The sequence below is a fragment of the Hemibagrus wyckioides genome, linkage group LG01, assembly GCF_019097595.1.
Source record: "Hemibagrus wyckioides isolate EC202008001 linkage group LG01, SWU_Hwy_1.0, whole genome shotgun sequence".
NCBI classification, from domain to species: Eukaryota; Metazoa; Chordata; class Actinopteri; order Siluriformes; family Bagridae; genus Hemibagrus; species Hemibagrus wyckioides.
In genome coordinates, this window is record NC_080710.1 from 4,318,001 (window position 1) to 4,335,684 (window position 17,684).

At 43.4% G+C, this 17,684-nt stretch overlaps 2 protein-coding genes across 2 annotated transcripts; one reads left to right on the forward strand and one right to left on the reverse strand.

Moving 5' to 3' along the window:
• Positions 1–219: 219 nt before the first annotated feature.
• cnot3a (CCR4-NOT transcription complex, subunit 3a) lies at positions 220–9,781 on the forward strand. The gene is made up of 19 exons (XM_058401139.1): positions 220–377; positions 1,024–1,084; positions 1,182–1,249; positions 1,529–1,603; positions 2,639–2,728; positions 2,825–2,953; positions 3,093–3,188; positions 4,049–4,153; positions 4,237–4,351; positions 4,429–4,535; positions 4,851–4,907; positions 5,002–5,794; positions 6,117–6,231; positions 6,339–6,480; positions 6,563–6,662; positions 6,778–6,976; positions 7,072–7,204; positions 7,284–7,409; positions 8,137–9,781. The coding sequence occupies exons 2-19, from the start codon at positions 1,060–1,062 to the stop codon at positions 8,233–8,235; spliced, it is 2,574 nt and encodes an 857-aa protein (XP_058257122.1). The 5' UTR covers positions 220–377; positions 1,024–1,059; the 3' UTR covers positions 8,236–9,781.
• Positions 8,643–17,075, reverse strand: prpf31 (PRP31 pre-mRNA processing factor 31 homolog (yeast)). The gene is made up of 14 exons (XM_058401163.1): positions 16,922–17,075; positions 16,417–16,632; positions 13,992–14,052; positions 13,781–13,864; positions 13,384–13,481; positions 13,164–13,270; positions 12,336–12,505; positions 12,101–12,258; positions 11,830–11,919; positions 11,606–11,733; positions 11,454–11,526; positions 10,701–10,829; positions 10,444–10,542; positions 8,643–10,180 (listed from the first exon to the last, which is right to left on the reverse strand). Exons 2-14 carry the CDS (start codon positions 16,630–16,632, stop codon positions 10,061–10,063), a joined length of 1,533 nt encoding a protein of 510 aa, XP_058257146.1. The 5' UTR covers positions 16,922–17,075; the 3' UTR covers positions 8,643–10,060.
• Positions 17,076–17,684: the final 609 nt, after the last annotated feature.

Consider the following 17,684-nt stretch of genomic DNA (forward strand, 5'->3'; position numbering starts at 1 on the left):
TTCTTAAATGATACAAATTGGTCCAGATTTTATATTTCCGTAAATATAACCTTCGACCCAACGCGTTGAAAATCACTTGTGGCCCTTTTCGCCTGATTGACAGCGGATTCCATCCAATCACAAACGAAGAAAGAAAACCCGAAAGGTTTGAAGGTTCCATCCAATCACAAGGCTTGGAAAATTATTCGAGGGCGGAACCTAGGACAATGGAGGCGGGGCTTTTACGTCCATCTTTAATGTTGCTCCTATACTGAGGGAGAGTGACGAGAAAGAGAAGAAGGAAAAAATCCAGAAATAATTTAATCCAATATTTTTAATTTCTTCCTGGTGCTGAAAGACAAAGATATAATCAAATATTATACATATTTGAGAAAAAGGTACAGGACCAAACGAGAGTGATGTTCACGAGCTGTGTGTGTGTGTGTGTGTGTGTGTGTGGTGTTCTGCAAGGCTTGCTAATTTAGCCGAGCTTTAGCTTTAGCTAAACTAAGACAAGCCTGGATGACGTTAGCTTAGCATTCCCGGCTCAGCGCTAACAGCATCAAAATGGCGTCCTCGGAGTCAATTCCGTGGTTAATTCATTGCTTTGGTGTTGTTACACTGTAGGTGTTTATTACATTGCAATAATGCACGAAGTCAACGCTATCTGCCTGCGCGAAGATAAACATGCTAACAAGCTAACGTCGATGTGCCAGCTAAAGCTAACCCCCTATAGGCTAGCGCTAAAAAACTGACAACATAGATTCAGACGCGTGTTTTCTTTTTATGCTAAGCAGCTGTTGTGTAATAAACGACAGCTAGCTCATTGACTGTTTGTTATTCAGTTAGCTTAGCTGCAAAACAGAATCTGTTTATCTGCACCGAGGAAGTAAATATAAATAAACACAAGTGCACGAGACCTGAGTTTCTAACAAGCCGGGACTGTCGCTTGTTCATTATGACTGCATGTAATTAGTGCATTATTGCACTTCCAAATAAATAAATAAATAAATAAACATGTATATTTTGTATTCTTCATGGCAGGGAGAGAAGGTATGAAGACAGTATCATAGCCAAGCCATGGCCGATAAGAGAAAACTCCAAGGTAAATAAAGCACGTTACAGGTCACTCTGGTAATGTTTATCCATTTATTTTTGCCTTCGTCCCATCACACATGGCCTTGTGTTTATTTCCCCCACAGGTGAAATAGACCGGTGTTTGAAAAAAGTCGCAGAAGGGGTGGAACAGTTTGAGGACATTTGGCAAAAGGTGAGTGCTGATACATTATAATATCTGTGTTATTACATTATTATACAGCATGTTGTAGCAGTATTACACTGTAATAAATCATGTATAACACCATTACAAACTAATAAGATCCAGAGATAAGCTCTGAACAAGTCTCTCATTTTGGAGTGTGTGTGTGAGATCTGATCCGAGAGCACCATGAATCTGGCTGATAGATAGTGTGTTAGAAATGCAGTAAAGCGTGGTGAGGTGATAACGGCCGTGACGTGATGAATGAAGAGTGTGTTCTCTGTTAAACAGCTTCACAATGCAGCCAACGCCAACCAGAAGGAGAAATACGAAGCTGACCTCAAGAAGGAGATTAAAAAGCTCCAGGTGAGACTCGCTCAATCTGATACTCCATCCATCTTTCTCTCTGTCTAACTTTGTTTATCTGCTCATCCGTCCTTCCATCTATCCAGCCATTCATCAATCTGTCTATATCTGTCCATGCATTCATCCCTTTATTCTATCTCTCTGTCTGTCTATGTCTGTCTGTCCATCCATCTATCTTTCTGTCTATCCGTCCATCCATCCATCTTTCTATCTATCCGTCCGTCCATCCATCCATCCAGCCATTCATCAATCTGTCTATATCTGTCCATGCATTCATCCCTTTATTCTATCTATCTATCTATCTATCTATCTATCTATCTATCTATCTATCTATCTATCTATCTATCTATCTTTCTATCTATCTTTCTATCTATCTATCTGTCTATCTATCTGTCTATCTGTGTCTTTCTGTCTGTCCATCCATCTATCTTTCTGTCTATCTGTCTATCCGTCCATCCATCCATCTTTCTATCTATCCGTCCATCAGTCCATCCATCCATCCATCCATCCATCCGTCTATATCTGTCCATGCATTCATCCCTTTATTCTATCTATCTATCTATCTATCTATCTATCTATCTATCTATCTATCTATCTATCTGTGTCTGTCTGTCTGTCCATCCATCTATCCGTCCATCCATCTATCTGTCTGTCTATCTATCTGTCTGTCTGTCCATCCATCCGTCTATCAGTCTATCCATCCATCCATCTATCTGTCATCCATCCATCCATCCATCCATCCATCCATCCTTTTCTTTTCTCCTTAACCTGTTAATTCTTTCTTTTTTCACATTTCCTTCCACCAGTCACTTGTCTTTTTATTCTTTCTAATACATTCTCTCTTCTTCCTTCCTTTTTACTTTCTCTTTTAGTTCCTTTCCAGTATTTTTTCCTTCCCCCTTTCTTTCCTTTCTCCCTTCTCAGCCTCTGATATGTCTGTTATCAAAGTGTTTAGTGCACTACATGAGCGTTTGATTTGGGACTGAGCCAGTGTCCCCAGAACTCATACTGTCCCTTCATGTGTCTCCTTCACAGAGACTCCGAGACCAGATTAAATCATGGGTTGCGTCCAATGAGATCAAAGACAAACGGCAGCTAGTGGAGAACCGCAAACTCATCGAGACGGTCAGAAACAGCTATTTAATTACATCACCGTATAAAATAAAACTTCAAGGCGATCGCCAGAAAGTAAATACTCAACTGGTTGTTGTGTTTCTGTAGCAAATGGAGCGCTTTAAAGTGGTGGAGCGGGAGACGAAGACGAAGGCGTACTCTAAAGAAGGTCTGGGTTTGGCTCAGAAAGTAGATCCAGTTCAGAAGGAGAAGGAGGAAACGGAACAGTGGCTCACGGTAAAGTACCTCCCATTATACAAGTGTGTGAAGAGCGTGAAGTTTGTCCAGTATGTCGTGTTATCTGTAGCGTCTGTGCTTTTATGAGTTGGGACACAGCCCACTGTTTAACATCACCTGCTTTCTTCTTTCTGTGTAGAACACCATAGACACTCTGAACATGCAGGTGGATCAGTTTGAGAGTGAGGTGGAGTCTCTGTCCGTTCAAACGAGGAAGAAAAAAGGAGACAAGGAGGTCAGTCTCTTTCCTTGACTCATTCCACATAACAGCACTTCAGGGCAGAAACATTTCTGGTCTCTGAGTTGAGCTCTGACACACACACACACACACACACACACACACACACACACACACACACACACACAAGCTCTGTCCCGCTGTTGTTATGACTGTGGTCATGGGCTGCTTCTGAAATCGAAAACCTTTACTAGGTTCAAAGGCTACATGAGAGATATAAAGATTTCACATAAAGGTATAGAATAGGATGCAGTTTGACACAGATGCTATCACATGATGCTATACCTCTCCTGGTGTTGCACCCACCGTGAGCTAATTCCTAAAGACTGTATCACATACAGCGATCAGACATAACATTCTGAGCAGTGAGAGTTGACGTGAATAAGACTGATGATGATCTCATCATGGCATCTGTTAGTGGGTGGGATATATTAGACAGCAAATGAACATTTTGTCCTCAAAGTTGATGTGTTACCGGTGGTGAACCGGCGAAAGGGTCATGGGCGGTCAAGTCTCATTGATGCACATAGGTTGTGAAGGCTGGCCCGTGTGATCCGATCCAACAGACGAGCTACTGTTGCTCAAATTGCTGAAGAAGTTAATGCTGATTCTGATAGAAAGGTGTCAGAATACACAGTGCATGATGGGTCAGGGCTGTTTTGGCAGCACCAACACAATATTAGCCAGGTGGTCATAATGTTATGCCTGATCAGTCAAGGCTGCAGTAACAGAATGTTCGGTAATACGTCAACGTTTATCACTGACAATAATAATAATAATAATAATAATAAAGACTGGCCTGTTTAACTAAAGATAAGTAAAGAAGATATGATTATATAAGGTGTGTGTGTGTTCAGAAGCAGGATCGTATTGAGGAGCTGAAGAAGCTGATTGAGAGACACCGGTATCACATCCGTATGCTGGAGACCATTTTAAGGATGTTGGACAACGACTCAGTGCAGGTGAGACGCTCTTCAACTATTCAGCACGTGGAATACTGATTCTTTCCAAAAAAAACGTAACCGTCTTGCATCTCTCTGTATAGGTGGAGGCGATCCATAAGATAAAGGACGACGTGGACTACTACATCGACTCCTCACAGGATCCTGACTTTAAGGAGAACGAATTTCTGTACGATGACCTTGACCTTGAAGACATCCGTAAGTGTCTGTGTGTGGGGTAGATATTTATAGATTATTTAAACATCTCCACTAATCTGTGTCTCTCTATCTTTTAGCGATGCTGGCCACGTCTCCGCAGGGACACAATGAAGAAGAGATGAGCACTCCAACCTCCACCACATCGTCCTCTCCCATCCCTCCATCTCCGGCCACCGCTACCACCGTAATTTCCTTTTACTATTTTTCCCTCCTTTACAAGCTCGCATCTTTAAAGCATCTCCCAATCATTCCTAATATTCATCCATGAAAAACATAATCTCCCGTAGCACCAAGATAGTAGGAAAGATTACATTTTGGTGTATATATAAGTATATAAGATAGTTTTGAGGAAATTTTGGAACAAATATAGAAATTTGGGACAAAGCCTGTATTATTGGAACTGGTCTGAGGATAAGGATAAGGACTGATTTGACTATTTGGGACAAGACCTGAGACAACAATTAGTTGTTGAATGAACTGTGGGTGTGTGTTTATTCAGGAGATCCCTGAAGAGGAGAAGAAGAGAGGTCGGTCTACTGACAGCGAAGTGTGCCAGGTGCGGTCTGGACACTGCTTTATCACCATGACCATTCAGAACACAACAGAATGAACATTTTAAATTAATACTTCTTTCTTCTCTTTTTTCTCAGTCACCTGTGAAGAGCAGCAATCCTCTGTCTTCTTTCTCCTCCTCTTCCTCCTCCTCCTCAGGCTTTTCCTCCTCTTCCACCTCCTCCCTCGTTTCCATGGCAGCTGTCGTTGGGGGAACTGCGTCAGTTTCCGGGGGCAATACTCTGCTGGGTAGCTTCAGCAGCGCGGTCCAGCAGCATCCGCATGGCAAGCTGTCCTCCTCCTCCTCCTCCTCTTCGTCGTCATCGTCTTCTTCTTCCTCCTCTGTGACGTCCAGCAGCACATCCAGTCCGCCAAGCCACCCTAATTTGCCCTCTTCCACCACCCCCTTATCCCTCCCTACGTCTAACTCTCAACCGTTGACATCAGCAGGGCTTAACGTCAGCAAAGCAGGCACAGCTGTGACGAGTAGCAGTATGCCAGGCATGATGCCCAGCAATATGGCCGCCATGATTTCGAGCTCGATGCCCACTCCGTACGCCCAGGCAGCAGCTGGAAGCGGCCCGAGTGGACCCGCAGGAAACAGCAGCACTGTTTCAGCAGTGAGTGGAGCAAATGCTAACACTAATTCTACAGCTACCGCTAACGGGACAGTGCCGATGGGCTCCAACGGGGGTATTTTAGGCCTGGTACCAGCGCAGTCGACACACCAGGGAGCAGCACAGTTACCCATTAGCCCGGTCGGAACTGTACCAGGGGGCGGAGCCAGCATGGGCCCTGGAAACGGGGGCAGTTCAGCATCTTCAGGGGGCATCATGGGTAACGTGGCACCTGCTCGACCACCCAGCGTGGTGAAACAAAACGGAGGAACAAGTGAGTAAAGCCCAGGGGAATTACTTTGTGGGCGGAGCTACATGAGAGATCAGAAAGTCATGGTCCAGTCTGCAAAGGATGATAATGTGGCACAGATAAACCTTTCACCATAGGGAATAATAAATCTATACTTTATAATATATATATGTATTTATTAAAAATATATCTGCAAATTTTTTGCACTGGGTTACCTGGCAACACCTATTCTCAATTTAGCCCCACCCACCCCAACTGAAAACAGTGTTAAAGTCTGTCAAAGATTGTAAAGTATTGCAGTGTAGTAGTGATGTGGCTGTAGGTCTAAGTAACATTTGATGTTAAGACCCTCTAGCGTACAGCGCCGTGGTGGCCGACAGCAGCTCAGACTCCTCCCTCAGCAGCGCCAGCCTATCACAGAGTAGCCAGCCCTCTTCCACCAGCTCCTCAGCCAATCAAACGTAAGGAAAAATAAAAAAAAAAAGGTCACTGAGAACACTTCCGAATGCAATAAGCAGCTCTGTAGTTTCTGCTTCTCACTCTCACCTCATCCCTATCTTTCTCCTAGTCTGGATAACGGACCGACCCTGCTGAGCTCCATCACTCTGCCTCCCTCCTCTCAGTCTCCGTCGTTTTCAGACAGCACCCCCGGTGGTGGGAGTTTACTGAACGGCCCGCACTCATACACGCCTAACACAGAGCCGATAAAGGTTTGTCTTACGGTTTAAGATGAATAATGAAAAGAATCTGAGGAAAGCATGCAAACACCTGTGTGTGTGTGTGTGTGTGTAGACACCTGAGCCTCTGAGCTCTCTGAAGGCGATGGCTGAAAGAGCAGCTCTTGGATCAGGACTGGACGGAGAAATCCCACCGCTTCATCTGACAGAACGAGGTTTGTTACCTTTTATTTTATTTTTCCCACACATTTAAAGTTACATCAGCTATATTCATTAGCTACAAAATTAAGAATAAAGGCGGCTAAGATACACCCTGTGTTTGTGTTACAGATTTGTTTTCCGGACCCTCGGCCACTCCCGGCCCCCCAGTTCCCCCCCAGCCCGCAGTAACGGAGGTCAATCTTCCCCCTACGCTGGGGGCGTGTCCTCTAGGCCCCTGTCCCCTCACGAAAGAGCAACTGTATCAGCAGATCATGCAGGAGTCAGCCTGGGGGCACATGCCTCTCCCATCAGACTCGGAAAGGATCAGGTATTTCAGACATTCAGATCATCATGCTATCCGATATGATTACATATAAATACAGCAGAAGCACCTTTTCACTCACTATTTGCACGCGTGTGTAGGCAATACGTGATGAGGACCCCATGCCCTCTTTTACCTTTCCATCATCACACTCCTCCTCATCACTGCGACTCCATTGACTTCTATCAGAGACTCTCCACCGAGACCCTCTTTTTCATCTTCTACTACATGGAGGTGAGTGTGTGTGCTCTTAAAGGTGAGCGAGGACTGTTGCACAGGTGAAGTATGCCTCTGACCGTTCTGTGTTTTTCAGGGTACGAAGGCTCAGTATCTATCAGCTAAAGCCCTGAAGAAGCAGTCTTGGAGATTCCACACTAAATACATGATGTGGTTCCAGAGACACGAGGAACCCAAGACCATCACTGATGAGTTCGAACAGGTTCAGTGTTGATTTCAATTTAATCGCCAATCATACATAATGTATCGTTATAGAAAAAAAAATCAAACATTAGGATAAAAATGCTCTTGTACATGTTAGATGCCTGATATAATACACTGATCAGGCATAACATTATGACCAGTGAAGTGAATAAGACTGATGTTAGTGGGTGGGATATATTAGGCAGCAGGTGAACATTTTGTCCTCAAAGTTGATGTTAGAAGCAGGAAAAATGGACAAGTGTAAGGATTTGAGCTTTGAGTTTGATGAAGGGCCAAATTGTGATGGACAGACCACTGGATCAGCGCATCTCCAAAACTGCAGCTCTTGTGGGGTGTTCCCGGTCTGCAGTGGTCAGTATCTATCAAAAGTGGTCCAAGGAAGGAACAGTGGTGAACCAGAGACAGGGTCATGGCCGGTCAAGGCTCACTGATGCACGTTAGGAGAGAAGGCTGGCCCGTGTGATCCGATCCGACAGACGAGCTACTGTTGCTCAAACTGCTGAAGAAGTTAATGCTGGTTCCGATAGAAATGGGTCAGAATACACAGTGCAGGACGGGTCAGGGTTTTTTGGCAGCAAAACACAATATTATGCAGGTGGTCATAATGTTATGCCTGATTGAAATATAATCAAAATTATCCAAAAACAGTCTTTATCTACTGCAGTATGGCAGTATTTTTGGTTTAGACGCGACTTGACTGTTCTTTTTTTTTTCTCCCCTTATAGGGAACCTACATTTACTTTGACTATGAAAAATGGGGCCAGAGAAAAAAGGAGGGCTTCACGTTCGAGTACAGATACCTGGAGGACCGAGACCTGCAGTGACATACAGATCCAATGCACAGAGAATGGATGGATGGATGAATGAGAGCGAGAGACAGAGAGAGAGAGAGATGGCTATGACGACTGCAGCTGTTGACATTCCAGGAGTGGAGTGCAGTCTGGTGTGAGGAGTGTAAAGTAGGACTTCATCACAGAGAGAGAGAGAGAGAGAGAGAGAGAGAGACGGGGTCGAGTGCCTGTTTACACACACCTGTTTCAATTCAAGGCCCCTTTCTTTATAGTCTAAAATAAGCAGAAAAACAAGATGTTTAATATACTTTCATTATCCCCCCTGAGACCTGAATGAAAAGCATTACTGTTTGTTTGTGCTTCATGAAATGAGTCTTATAACCTGCTGTGATGTCATTCAGCACCCAGGACAAATTCTTACACTTAAGGGTATTTTTAAAAAAAAAAAAAAAAGGACCATGAGACACGTTAAGGTTTTAACCCGTAAATAAACCCACGCTGGAGGTCTGTGCCGTTCTCCTCCTGGTTCTCCAGATTCCTCCCAGCTCCCAAAAACCTGCTGGTGGACTTTACTAGAGTGTGCTTAACAAGCTAAAAAGTTTTTATTATTTCATGTATAATTGTCCACCAGCACATCAACTTCTAAACAGCGCATACACGAGGTCGCTGAGGCGCAGAGTGACTTCACAGGAACCTCAGAAACCGTTCTAGCACAAATACACAGAGATGCTTTCTAAATATTTAACATATCGTTTCTTCAAGCTGCAGTAGTCCGAATTCAGGAAAATAAATAAATAAATAAAAGTAAATTAAAGCTCAGACGCGTTCAGGACTGACAAAAAGGGCAAAAGATGGAAAACGAGTGGACACATTAAATTGCTATGCAATTGAACTCTTCTCGGCCTGCGTCACCTAAACGGCGTTATGATGATTATTATTATTGGCCGTCCTCGTTTTTTTTTTTTTTTTAGTTTGTTTTTTTGTAGCATCTTTATCTCGAGTGTGTGTGTGTGCGTGTATGCGGGAGCGTTCGAACACGCACGTGAATCTGGTGTCTGTTTAACAAATGACGTGAGTTAGATCAATTCTCTAATAAAACAAGTATTCAAAAAAATAAAAAGATTGGTAAACGTTCAGAGCTTTATATATGTCGTGACTCTTTTTTTTTGGCGATTTCTAGCTCCAGACGTCCTTTACGTATTCTCAGATGATTGGGTCACTGAATTAATCCACCGTTTCTAGTTACTGCTCACTTTTAGGACATCAGAAAACAAAAAAAAAGTCCATTTCACTTTTCCTTTCTTATTTTAGAAAGGGAAAGAAGTAAAATAAATAAGCGAAAAATCCACAGAAGGCTAAAACGACTACGTCCAGTCTCGGTCTTTTTCTTTTCTTTTTTTTTTTTCCTTCTCCTTTTCCAGCACATGGACTGAAAGTGCAGCTGATTTGTGAATTTTTTTTTTTTCTCCGAAAATAACTGATGTATAAATTAATTTCATGGCCTTTAGTGGGGCTGAGAGTGGAGAAAAAAAAAAAAAAAAAAATGTACAATTTCAATAAAATACTTTTATGAACCAGACTCCTGCGTTCTGTCTTGAACACACGTGTATTGAGATTAAATGATGTTTTAATTTAAAGCTATTTAAGGGTGCGGAGTGGGAGTCGAGGGCAGACAAGGATGCTTTTTGGACACATTTTAAATCACATTTATTTAAAAAAAAAAAAAAAAAAAATCAATCAGTGACGTAAAGGAACTTAAACGGTAAAAAGAAACTAATATACAGTGAGAAACCCTTTACACACACATGCAGGAAGTCTTTATCCAAAATGTGTGTCTGTGTGTGCGTGTCTTTCACTCTCACGCTTTGGCTCCTCCTTCTTTCTTCACCTTGAGGAACTCGGCCATGTTGGAGAAGTATTTCTGGTTGGCTTCGGCCACCTTCTTCTCCGCAGCCTGCGGATTGACGATCTCCAAACCCTGTGAAGAGAGAGAAATAAATAAATAAATAAAACACACCCCGTCTTCTGAGATGAGGCGAGCTCCATAGTTTCTCACCCATCTTCCTGAATCACATAAAGTACTAGTTAACCAGCTAAGCATGAAGCACCTAGTAACCATGGCAACATGCCTTTTATTTGTCTCAAATTGACTGCAAGACCTGTGCTGAGGTGTTTAATGATAAAATACTAGAAGTGAAAAATGGGTGGAAAGATGGCCTCCGTATGTGTGTGTGTGTGTACCTGTAATGGAGTGAATGCCACACTGGAGCTCGTTCCTGAAGACCTGTCTCTGACGGTGGACTTCCCTCCGTACGTCATGCTCTGCTTCTGCAACGTCCGCTACACACACACACACACTCCAACAGCTCAAATATGACTTCAAGGGAAGCTGTTGCTAGGCAACCGGGAAAACATGGCTAGGCCTTTAGTCTTTCTGCTTTATTTCTTTATTGATCTGTGTGAGATGGTGTATTTTGTGTGTCATGTTTCAGTCGTACCTGTAAGGATTTGGAGATGCGAGCTTTGGTGGCATCGTTAACCTGCGCCTGTCTCACCCTGCCGCTGCCCGATTTACCCAGCTGCCCCAAGCTGAAGCCCAGATCCTCCTGATAGGCATCGTCTTCAATCTGAGACACACATCATTACACAGATAACATTATGAGCAGTGAGAGGTGCAGTGAATAAGACTGATGATCTCCTCATCATGGCACCTGTTAGTGGGTGGGATATATTAGACAGCAAGTCAACATTTTGTCCTCAAAGTTGATGTTAGAAGCAGGAAAAATGGACAAGTGTAAGGATTTGAGCTTTGAGTTTGACAAAGGGCCAAATTGTGATGGCTAGACCACTGGATCAGAGCATCTCCGAAACTGCAGCTCTTGTGGGGTGTTCCCGGTCTGCAGTGGTCAGTATCTATCAAAAGTATCCTTTAAGTCCTGTAAGTTGCAAGGGGGGGACCATGGTGGACCCCACCTAGCAGACTTACAGAATTTAAAGGATCTGCTGCCAACATCTTGGTGCCAGATACCACAGCACACCTACAGGGATCTAGTGGAGTCCATGCCTCGACAGGTCAGGGCTGTTTAGTCAGCAAAAGGGGTAATAACACAATATTAGTCAGGTGCTCATAATGTTATGTTATGTTTAAATAATGACTTCCAATGCAAGTCCATAACAAACACACACAGAGGGACTAGTGTAGTGTTAGTGTGTGTCTGGAGTGTTATTATTATCGTGACCGTGTGTTGTACCTCGGCGAATGTCATTCTGTTGGCGTGTTTTCTGATCTCTGTGAGTCCTAACCGCTCCTTCATCTTACGATACCTGAAAATAAACCCAGTGTGTATGAGAGATGCCTTTTCTCTCTCATTTCAATCTCTCTCTCACACTCACACACACTCACCTCCTGCCTCCTCTCTTCGTCCTCGGAGCGTCCAGCGGGGCTGGGAGTGGCTTCACCTGTTTGACGGGCGGCGGCTCTTGCCACTTATCAAATTTACGCTCGATCTCCTCCTTCAAATCATAACCAACCTACACACACACACACACACACACACACACACAAATCAGAACAAAATGTTCATGTGACCTAGTGTGAGTAAGTGTGTGTGTGTGCGTGGTCCTCACCTTGCCATCTGCACTCTCATGAAAACTGTCCACACGGGCTGCAAGTGTGCACTTGGCGGCGACTTGGCGTGCAGCCTTCCTCCGCAGATCCTACACACACACACACACACACACACACACACATACCATTTATATGATATTATAATAAATCATGTCACTAGGGCCTCACAAACATGAATAATTCATTTGGGATTCAACCAACAGAGTTACTGAATTGGGACAGAACTTTGTGTGTGTGTGTGTGTGTGTGTGTGTGTGTGTGTGTACTAACAGGAGGGAGGGACTGAACGACGTCGCAGTGGTAGATGTAGCCCGTGTGAGGGAGCAGTGACGTGCTGCTGAATCCGGACAGCGTTCTCCTCTGCGCTCCCAGAAGCATCAAGTTACACGCCGGCATCTTTGACAGGTTCGTCAGACCTCCAGCGATTCCTGAGAAATAAATAAAGTAAAATAAATGAATAAATCATATATATATTTTTTGTTTTTTGACTGAAAACTCCGCCTACCCATGAGCTTGGCGGCCGTGGAGGCTCCGACGATGATGGACAGATTAGGAGCGATGAAGGACATCCTGGACTCGACGTACTCGTAGATCCTGTGTTTTGATTGGTTGAGCTCAAGCGCCATGTCACACGCCTCCTCCAGTCGCTGTAGCTCATCGTCCGCCAGGAGCGTGCTGGAAACAATTAACAACGCCCACACAGATCAGCATGCGGTTACAGGAAAATAATCAACCATCAGGAAGTCCTCCAAAGGGTGTTTTAAACTGGGATCAACTCGAGTTTGGATGGATAAATAAATAAATAAACAAACAAACAAACAAACAAACGGACAGACATAGATAGAGATGGTGGGATATAGAGGGACAGAAAGAGATGGGAGGGAGAGAGAGAGAGAGAGCGAGGGATATAGATAGATAGATAGATAGATAGATAGATAGATAGATAGATAGATAGATAGATAGATAGATAGATAGATAGATAGATAGATAGATAGATAGATAGATAGATAGATAGATAGATAGATAGATAGATCAAGGGAGAGAGAGATGGGAGAGAGAGATGAGAGAGAGAGAGAGATGGTGGGACAGATAGATATGGTGGGAGATCGAGAGAGAGAGAGAGAGAGAGAGAGAGATGAGAGAGATGGCAGGATAGATAGATAGATAGATAGATAGATAGATAGATAGATAGATAGATAGACAGACAGACAGACAGACAGACAAAGATGGGATAGAGGGAGAAAGAGAGACAAAGATGGATGGGCGGATAGATACTTAGTTAATCCCATGAGGAAATTCTTGAATTTATTTGTGCGTGTGTGTATACACTCACCCCTGTGTGGTGGAGGCAGTAACACTGACCACCATGATAGTGGCATTGGTCAGAATCTGCTGCAGCGTTTCATTGTTCTTACACTTGTCCAGGTTGTTCCCCAGCTCCTACACACAAACACACACACACACACACACACACACTTTGCATTCTAAAATTCTAAAATTAATCTAAAGTCAAAAAGTTATTAATTAATAATAATAAAGTTTAAAAAGTCGACCTTGACAGTCCTGATGTAATCCAGCGTGCTCGGCACCAGCGACTCCAGTTCCGGGAATCTCTTTGAGTATTTATCGCGCACAAACTTATGAATAATATCTAAAACACAAACAAACGAAAAAATATACTAGTGGTCCACTCCATTTAGAGATCAAGTCTTCTTTTGGGCTGTGTTCCAATACCATCCTACCCCCTTCCCTGGAGAATCACAGCCACTATGTAGTGCACTAAGACACAGTATTTTACACTAATGTTGACTCTGACTCGAGTTAGCTCCGCCCCCCCTACACACTATGTAGTGCAGTACATGTCCAGTTAGAGCTCATTTAAGACTTCCTAGCTAACTGAGGTAAGGAGGAGCCCCGACTCTAACGGAGTTAATGATCAGGGAAACTCACTCAGTTCGTTATCGATCTCCACTGTGAGGTTATTAGCAGCGACGATGAGACGATACTCGGGATCCGCCTCCACCGGTCCTGATACTGCCAGAGAAAAAACACACACACACACACACACACACAGATTACACATCCCCCTGAGACAGTGCTCTGATCTCACTGGACACTCACTCGTACTGCACCGGTCAGTTATCAGGAAGCAGCCACTCACCGTCTGTGTTTTTGCGCGGATTCCCAACGTAGTGCGAAATCTTATCCATGATCTCAGCAAACTACAAACACACACACACACACACCCCCCCCCACACACCCCCCCCCCCACACACACACACCCCCCACACACACCCCCCCACACACACACACCCCCCCCCCACACACACACACCCCCACACACACACACACACCCCCACACACACACACACACACCCACACACACACCCACACACACACCCACACACACACACACACACACACACACACACCCCCACACACAGAGAGAGAGAGAGATATTAACTGTATGTTCTAGTGCAACTGGAGGAATAAAACAGCTAACTCTTGTCTGTCTGTCTGTCTGTCTATCCATCCAACCAGTCACTTATCTATCTATCTATCTATCTATCTATCTATCTATCTATCTATCTATCTATCTATCTATCCTGTCACTTACCTGTCTGTCTATCCATCCACCCAGTCACTTATCTATCTATCTATCTATCTATCTATCTATCTATCTATCTATCCTGTCACTTACCTGTCTGTCTATCCATCCACCCAGTCACTTATCTATCTATCTATCTATCTATCTATCTATCTATCTATCTATCTATCTATCTATCTATCTATCTATCTATCTATCTATCTATCTATCTATCTATCTATCTATCTATCTATCTATCTATCTATCCTGTCACTTACCTGTCTGTCTATCCATCCAACCAGTCACTTATCTATCTATCTATCTATCTATCTATCTATCTATCTATCTATCTATCTATCTATCTATCTATCTATCTATCTATCCTGTCACTTACCTGTCTGTCTATCCATCCACCCAGTCACTTATCTATCTATCTATCTATCTATCTATCTATCTATCTATCTATCTATCTATCTATCTATCTATCCTGTCACTTACCTGTCTGTCTATCCATCCACCCAGTCACTTATCTATCTATCTATCTATCTATCTATCTATCTATCTATCTATCTATCTATCTATCTATCTATCCTGTCACTTACCTGTCTGTCTATCCATCCAACCAGTCACCTATCTATCTATCTATCTATCTATCTATCTATCTATCTATCTATCTATCTATCTATCTATCTATCTATCCTGTCACTTACCTGTCTGTCTATCCATCCAACCAGTCACTTATCTATCTATCTATCTATCTATCCTGTCACTTACCTGTCTGTCTATCCATCCACCCAGTCACTTATCTATCTATCTATCTATCTATCTATCTATCTATCTATCTATCTATCTATCTATCCTGTCACTTACCTGTCTGTCTATCCATCCACCCAGTCACTTATCTATCTATCTATCTATCTATCTATCTATCTATCTATCTATCTATCTATCTATCCTGTCACTTACCTGACTGTCTATCCATCCACCCAGTCACTAATCTGACTATCCATCCATCCAGTCACTTATCTATCTATCCATCCATCCTGTCACTTACCTGTCTGCCTTTCCATCCACCCAGTCACTAATCTGACTATCCATCCATCCAGTCACTTATCTGATTATCCATCCATCCAGTCACTTATCTGATTATCCATCCATCCAATCACTTCTGATTATCCATCCATCCAGTCATTTATCTGTCTGACTATCCATCCATAAATCCATCCATCCACCCATCTGTGAATCTATCCATCCACTCAGTCACTTATCTGTCTATCCATCCATCCATCCATCCATCCGTCCATTTGTAGGTCCATCTATTCACCCAGTCACTTATCTGTCTGTCTATCCATCCATCCATCGGTCTGTCTATACATACATCCATTCACCTGTAAATCTATCCATCCACCCAATCACTTATTTGTCTATCCATCCATCCAGCCATCGGTCTATCCATCCACCCTGTCACTTATCTGTCTGTCTATCCATCCATCCACCCATCTCTAGGTCTATCCATCCACTGTCACTTATCTGTCTGTCTGTCTATCCATCCATCCACCAATCTCTAGATCTATCCATCCACTCTTTCACTTATCTGTCTATCCATCCATCCACCAATCTCTAGATCTATCCATCCACTCTGTCACTTATCTGTCTGGCTATCCATCCATCCACCCATCTCTAGATCTATCCATCCACTCTTTCACTTATCTGTCTGTCTATCCATCCATCCACGCATCTGTAGGTCTATCCACCCACCCTGTCACTTATCTGTCTGTCTTTGCACTTGTCCACTGGTATGTCAGCACATTTGTCCACCTTTCACTCTCTCTCAGTCACTACATGTCTTTCTACCACTCCACCTGTCTGTCTATCCATCTTGCTACCCGTCTGCATGCCCCCAGTATCTGCCTTCCTGTCTGTCCATCACCTTGCCCAATCTGTCTCCCAGGAGACACACAGACCCTCTGCCATGTTTGTTAATGTGTCCAGCACTCACCGATTTGCTGTTGCGCAGCTTTGCTATAGAGGTCACACACTCCGTGTTGCTGTAGCTTGTCTCCATCTCCTCTGGAATGTCCTCCAGTCCTCCATGTCCCTCTCTGTGTGCACTTTCTCCATCGCTCTGGTCTTCTTCTCCACCCGGGTACAGACCGTCCTCTCCTTCCTCTCCAGCTTCCTCCAAATCAGCCAAGAGTTCGTCTGCTAAAGACATCTGCGTAAATAAACGGGGAAATGTGTGTTACACTGTGAAGTCTTCACACTGCGACCTCAGGGGCAGCAATATCGGGACAAAAATGATCAATGTGACGTATTTTACATCGAGTACATCTTACTTTTATCTAGTTACATCTAAACAAAAGACTTGATGTAAACGAAGTTGTTTGGTTACGTTAGCTTGAACTAATCAGCTAAGGCAGCCGGCTAGCTAAGTAGTTAGCTTTGCTGGAAGGAAAAAACGAGTATTATTTTAATAATTAATAAGTTAATTCTGTTAAACTTACCGCGTCAGGGTGTCTCTAGTGTCTGAAATATATGCAAAAGAGTCCAAAAAATATATATCAAAATCCTTAAATGAGAAAAATCAGCAACAACTCATTCGCATACAAACGTTTTAACAGCGCTGCACCGGGTCGCACAGGAAAATGCGTCACTTATAAGCGCAGGAAATCGAACAGTCTTCTGGGAAATGTAGTTTATAACCAAAATGTGCACGCTACATTTTAAACCAGACAAATAAAACGCAAATTTAATATTAATATTTTTTTATTTCATTGTCTGTACCGCTTATCCGATCTATACTCGGGTCACAGGGAGCCTGTGCCTATCTCAGGCATCATCGGGCATCAAGGTAGGACACACCCTGGACGGAGTGCCAAACCGTCACAGGGCGCGCGCACACACACATTACGGGCAATTTAGAGACTCCAATCAACCTAGTAGCATATATTTGGACTGTGGGAGGAAACCCACCAAGCACAGGGAGAACATGCAAACTCCACACACACAGTGAACGAGACTCGAACCCAGGACGTGTGAAGCGAGCGTGCTAACCATTAAACCACTGTGCCACCTAATAATAATAATATGTGAAAACAAACAAACAAACAAACTCCAACACACCTGTTTTATAAGCCAATACAATTTATTTTCATCAAACAGTTCGTTAAATGTTTCACAGTTTCCTTCCCCCCCCTCCTTAAGAAACCTCGCAATGATACAGCTGCTGAAATCCACTTTTACAAATGAGCTGGTTTTACTGGGTCT

Bases quoted from the DNA above. Each gene is read 5' to 3' on its own strand.
- cnot3a (XM_058401139.1), top strand. From the start codon at position 1,060: ATGGCCGATAAGAGAAAACTCCAAG. The intron at 2,954-3,092 runs GTAAAGTACCTC...CTTTCTGTGTAG, and splicing joins AAACGGAACAGTGGCTCACG to AACACCATAGACACTCTGAA. The intron at 3,189-4,048 runs GTCAGTCTCTTT...GTGTGTGTTCAG, and splicing joins AGAAAAAAGGAGACAAGGAG to AAGCAGGATCGTATTGAGGA.
- prpf31 (XM_058401163.1), bottom strand. From the start codon at position 16,632: ATGTCTTTAGCAGACGAACTCTTGGCTGATTTGGAGGAAGCTGGAGAG. The intron at 11,920-12,100 runs GTTAGTACACAC...GTGTGTGTGTAG, and splicing joins TCGTTCAGTCCCTCCCTCCT to GATCTGCGGAGGAAGGCTGC. The intron at 10,181-10,443 runs GTACACACACAC...CTCTCTTCACAG, and splicing joins TGGCATTCACTCCATTACAG to GGTTTGGAGATCGTCAATCC.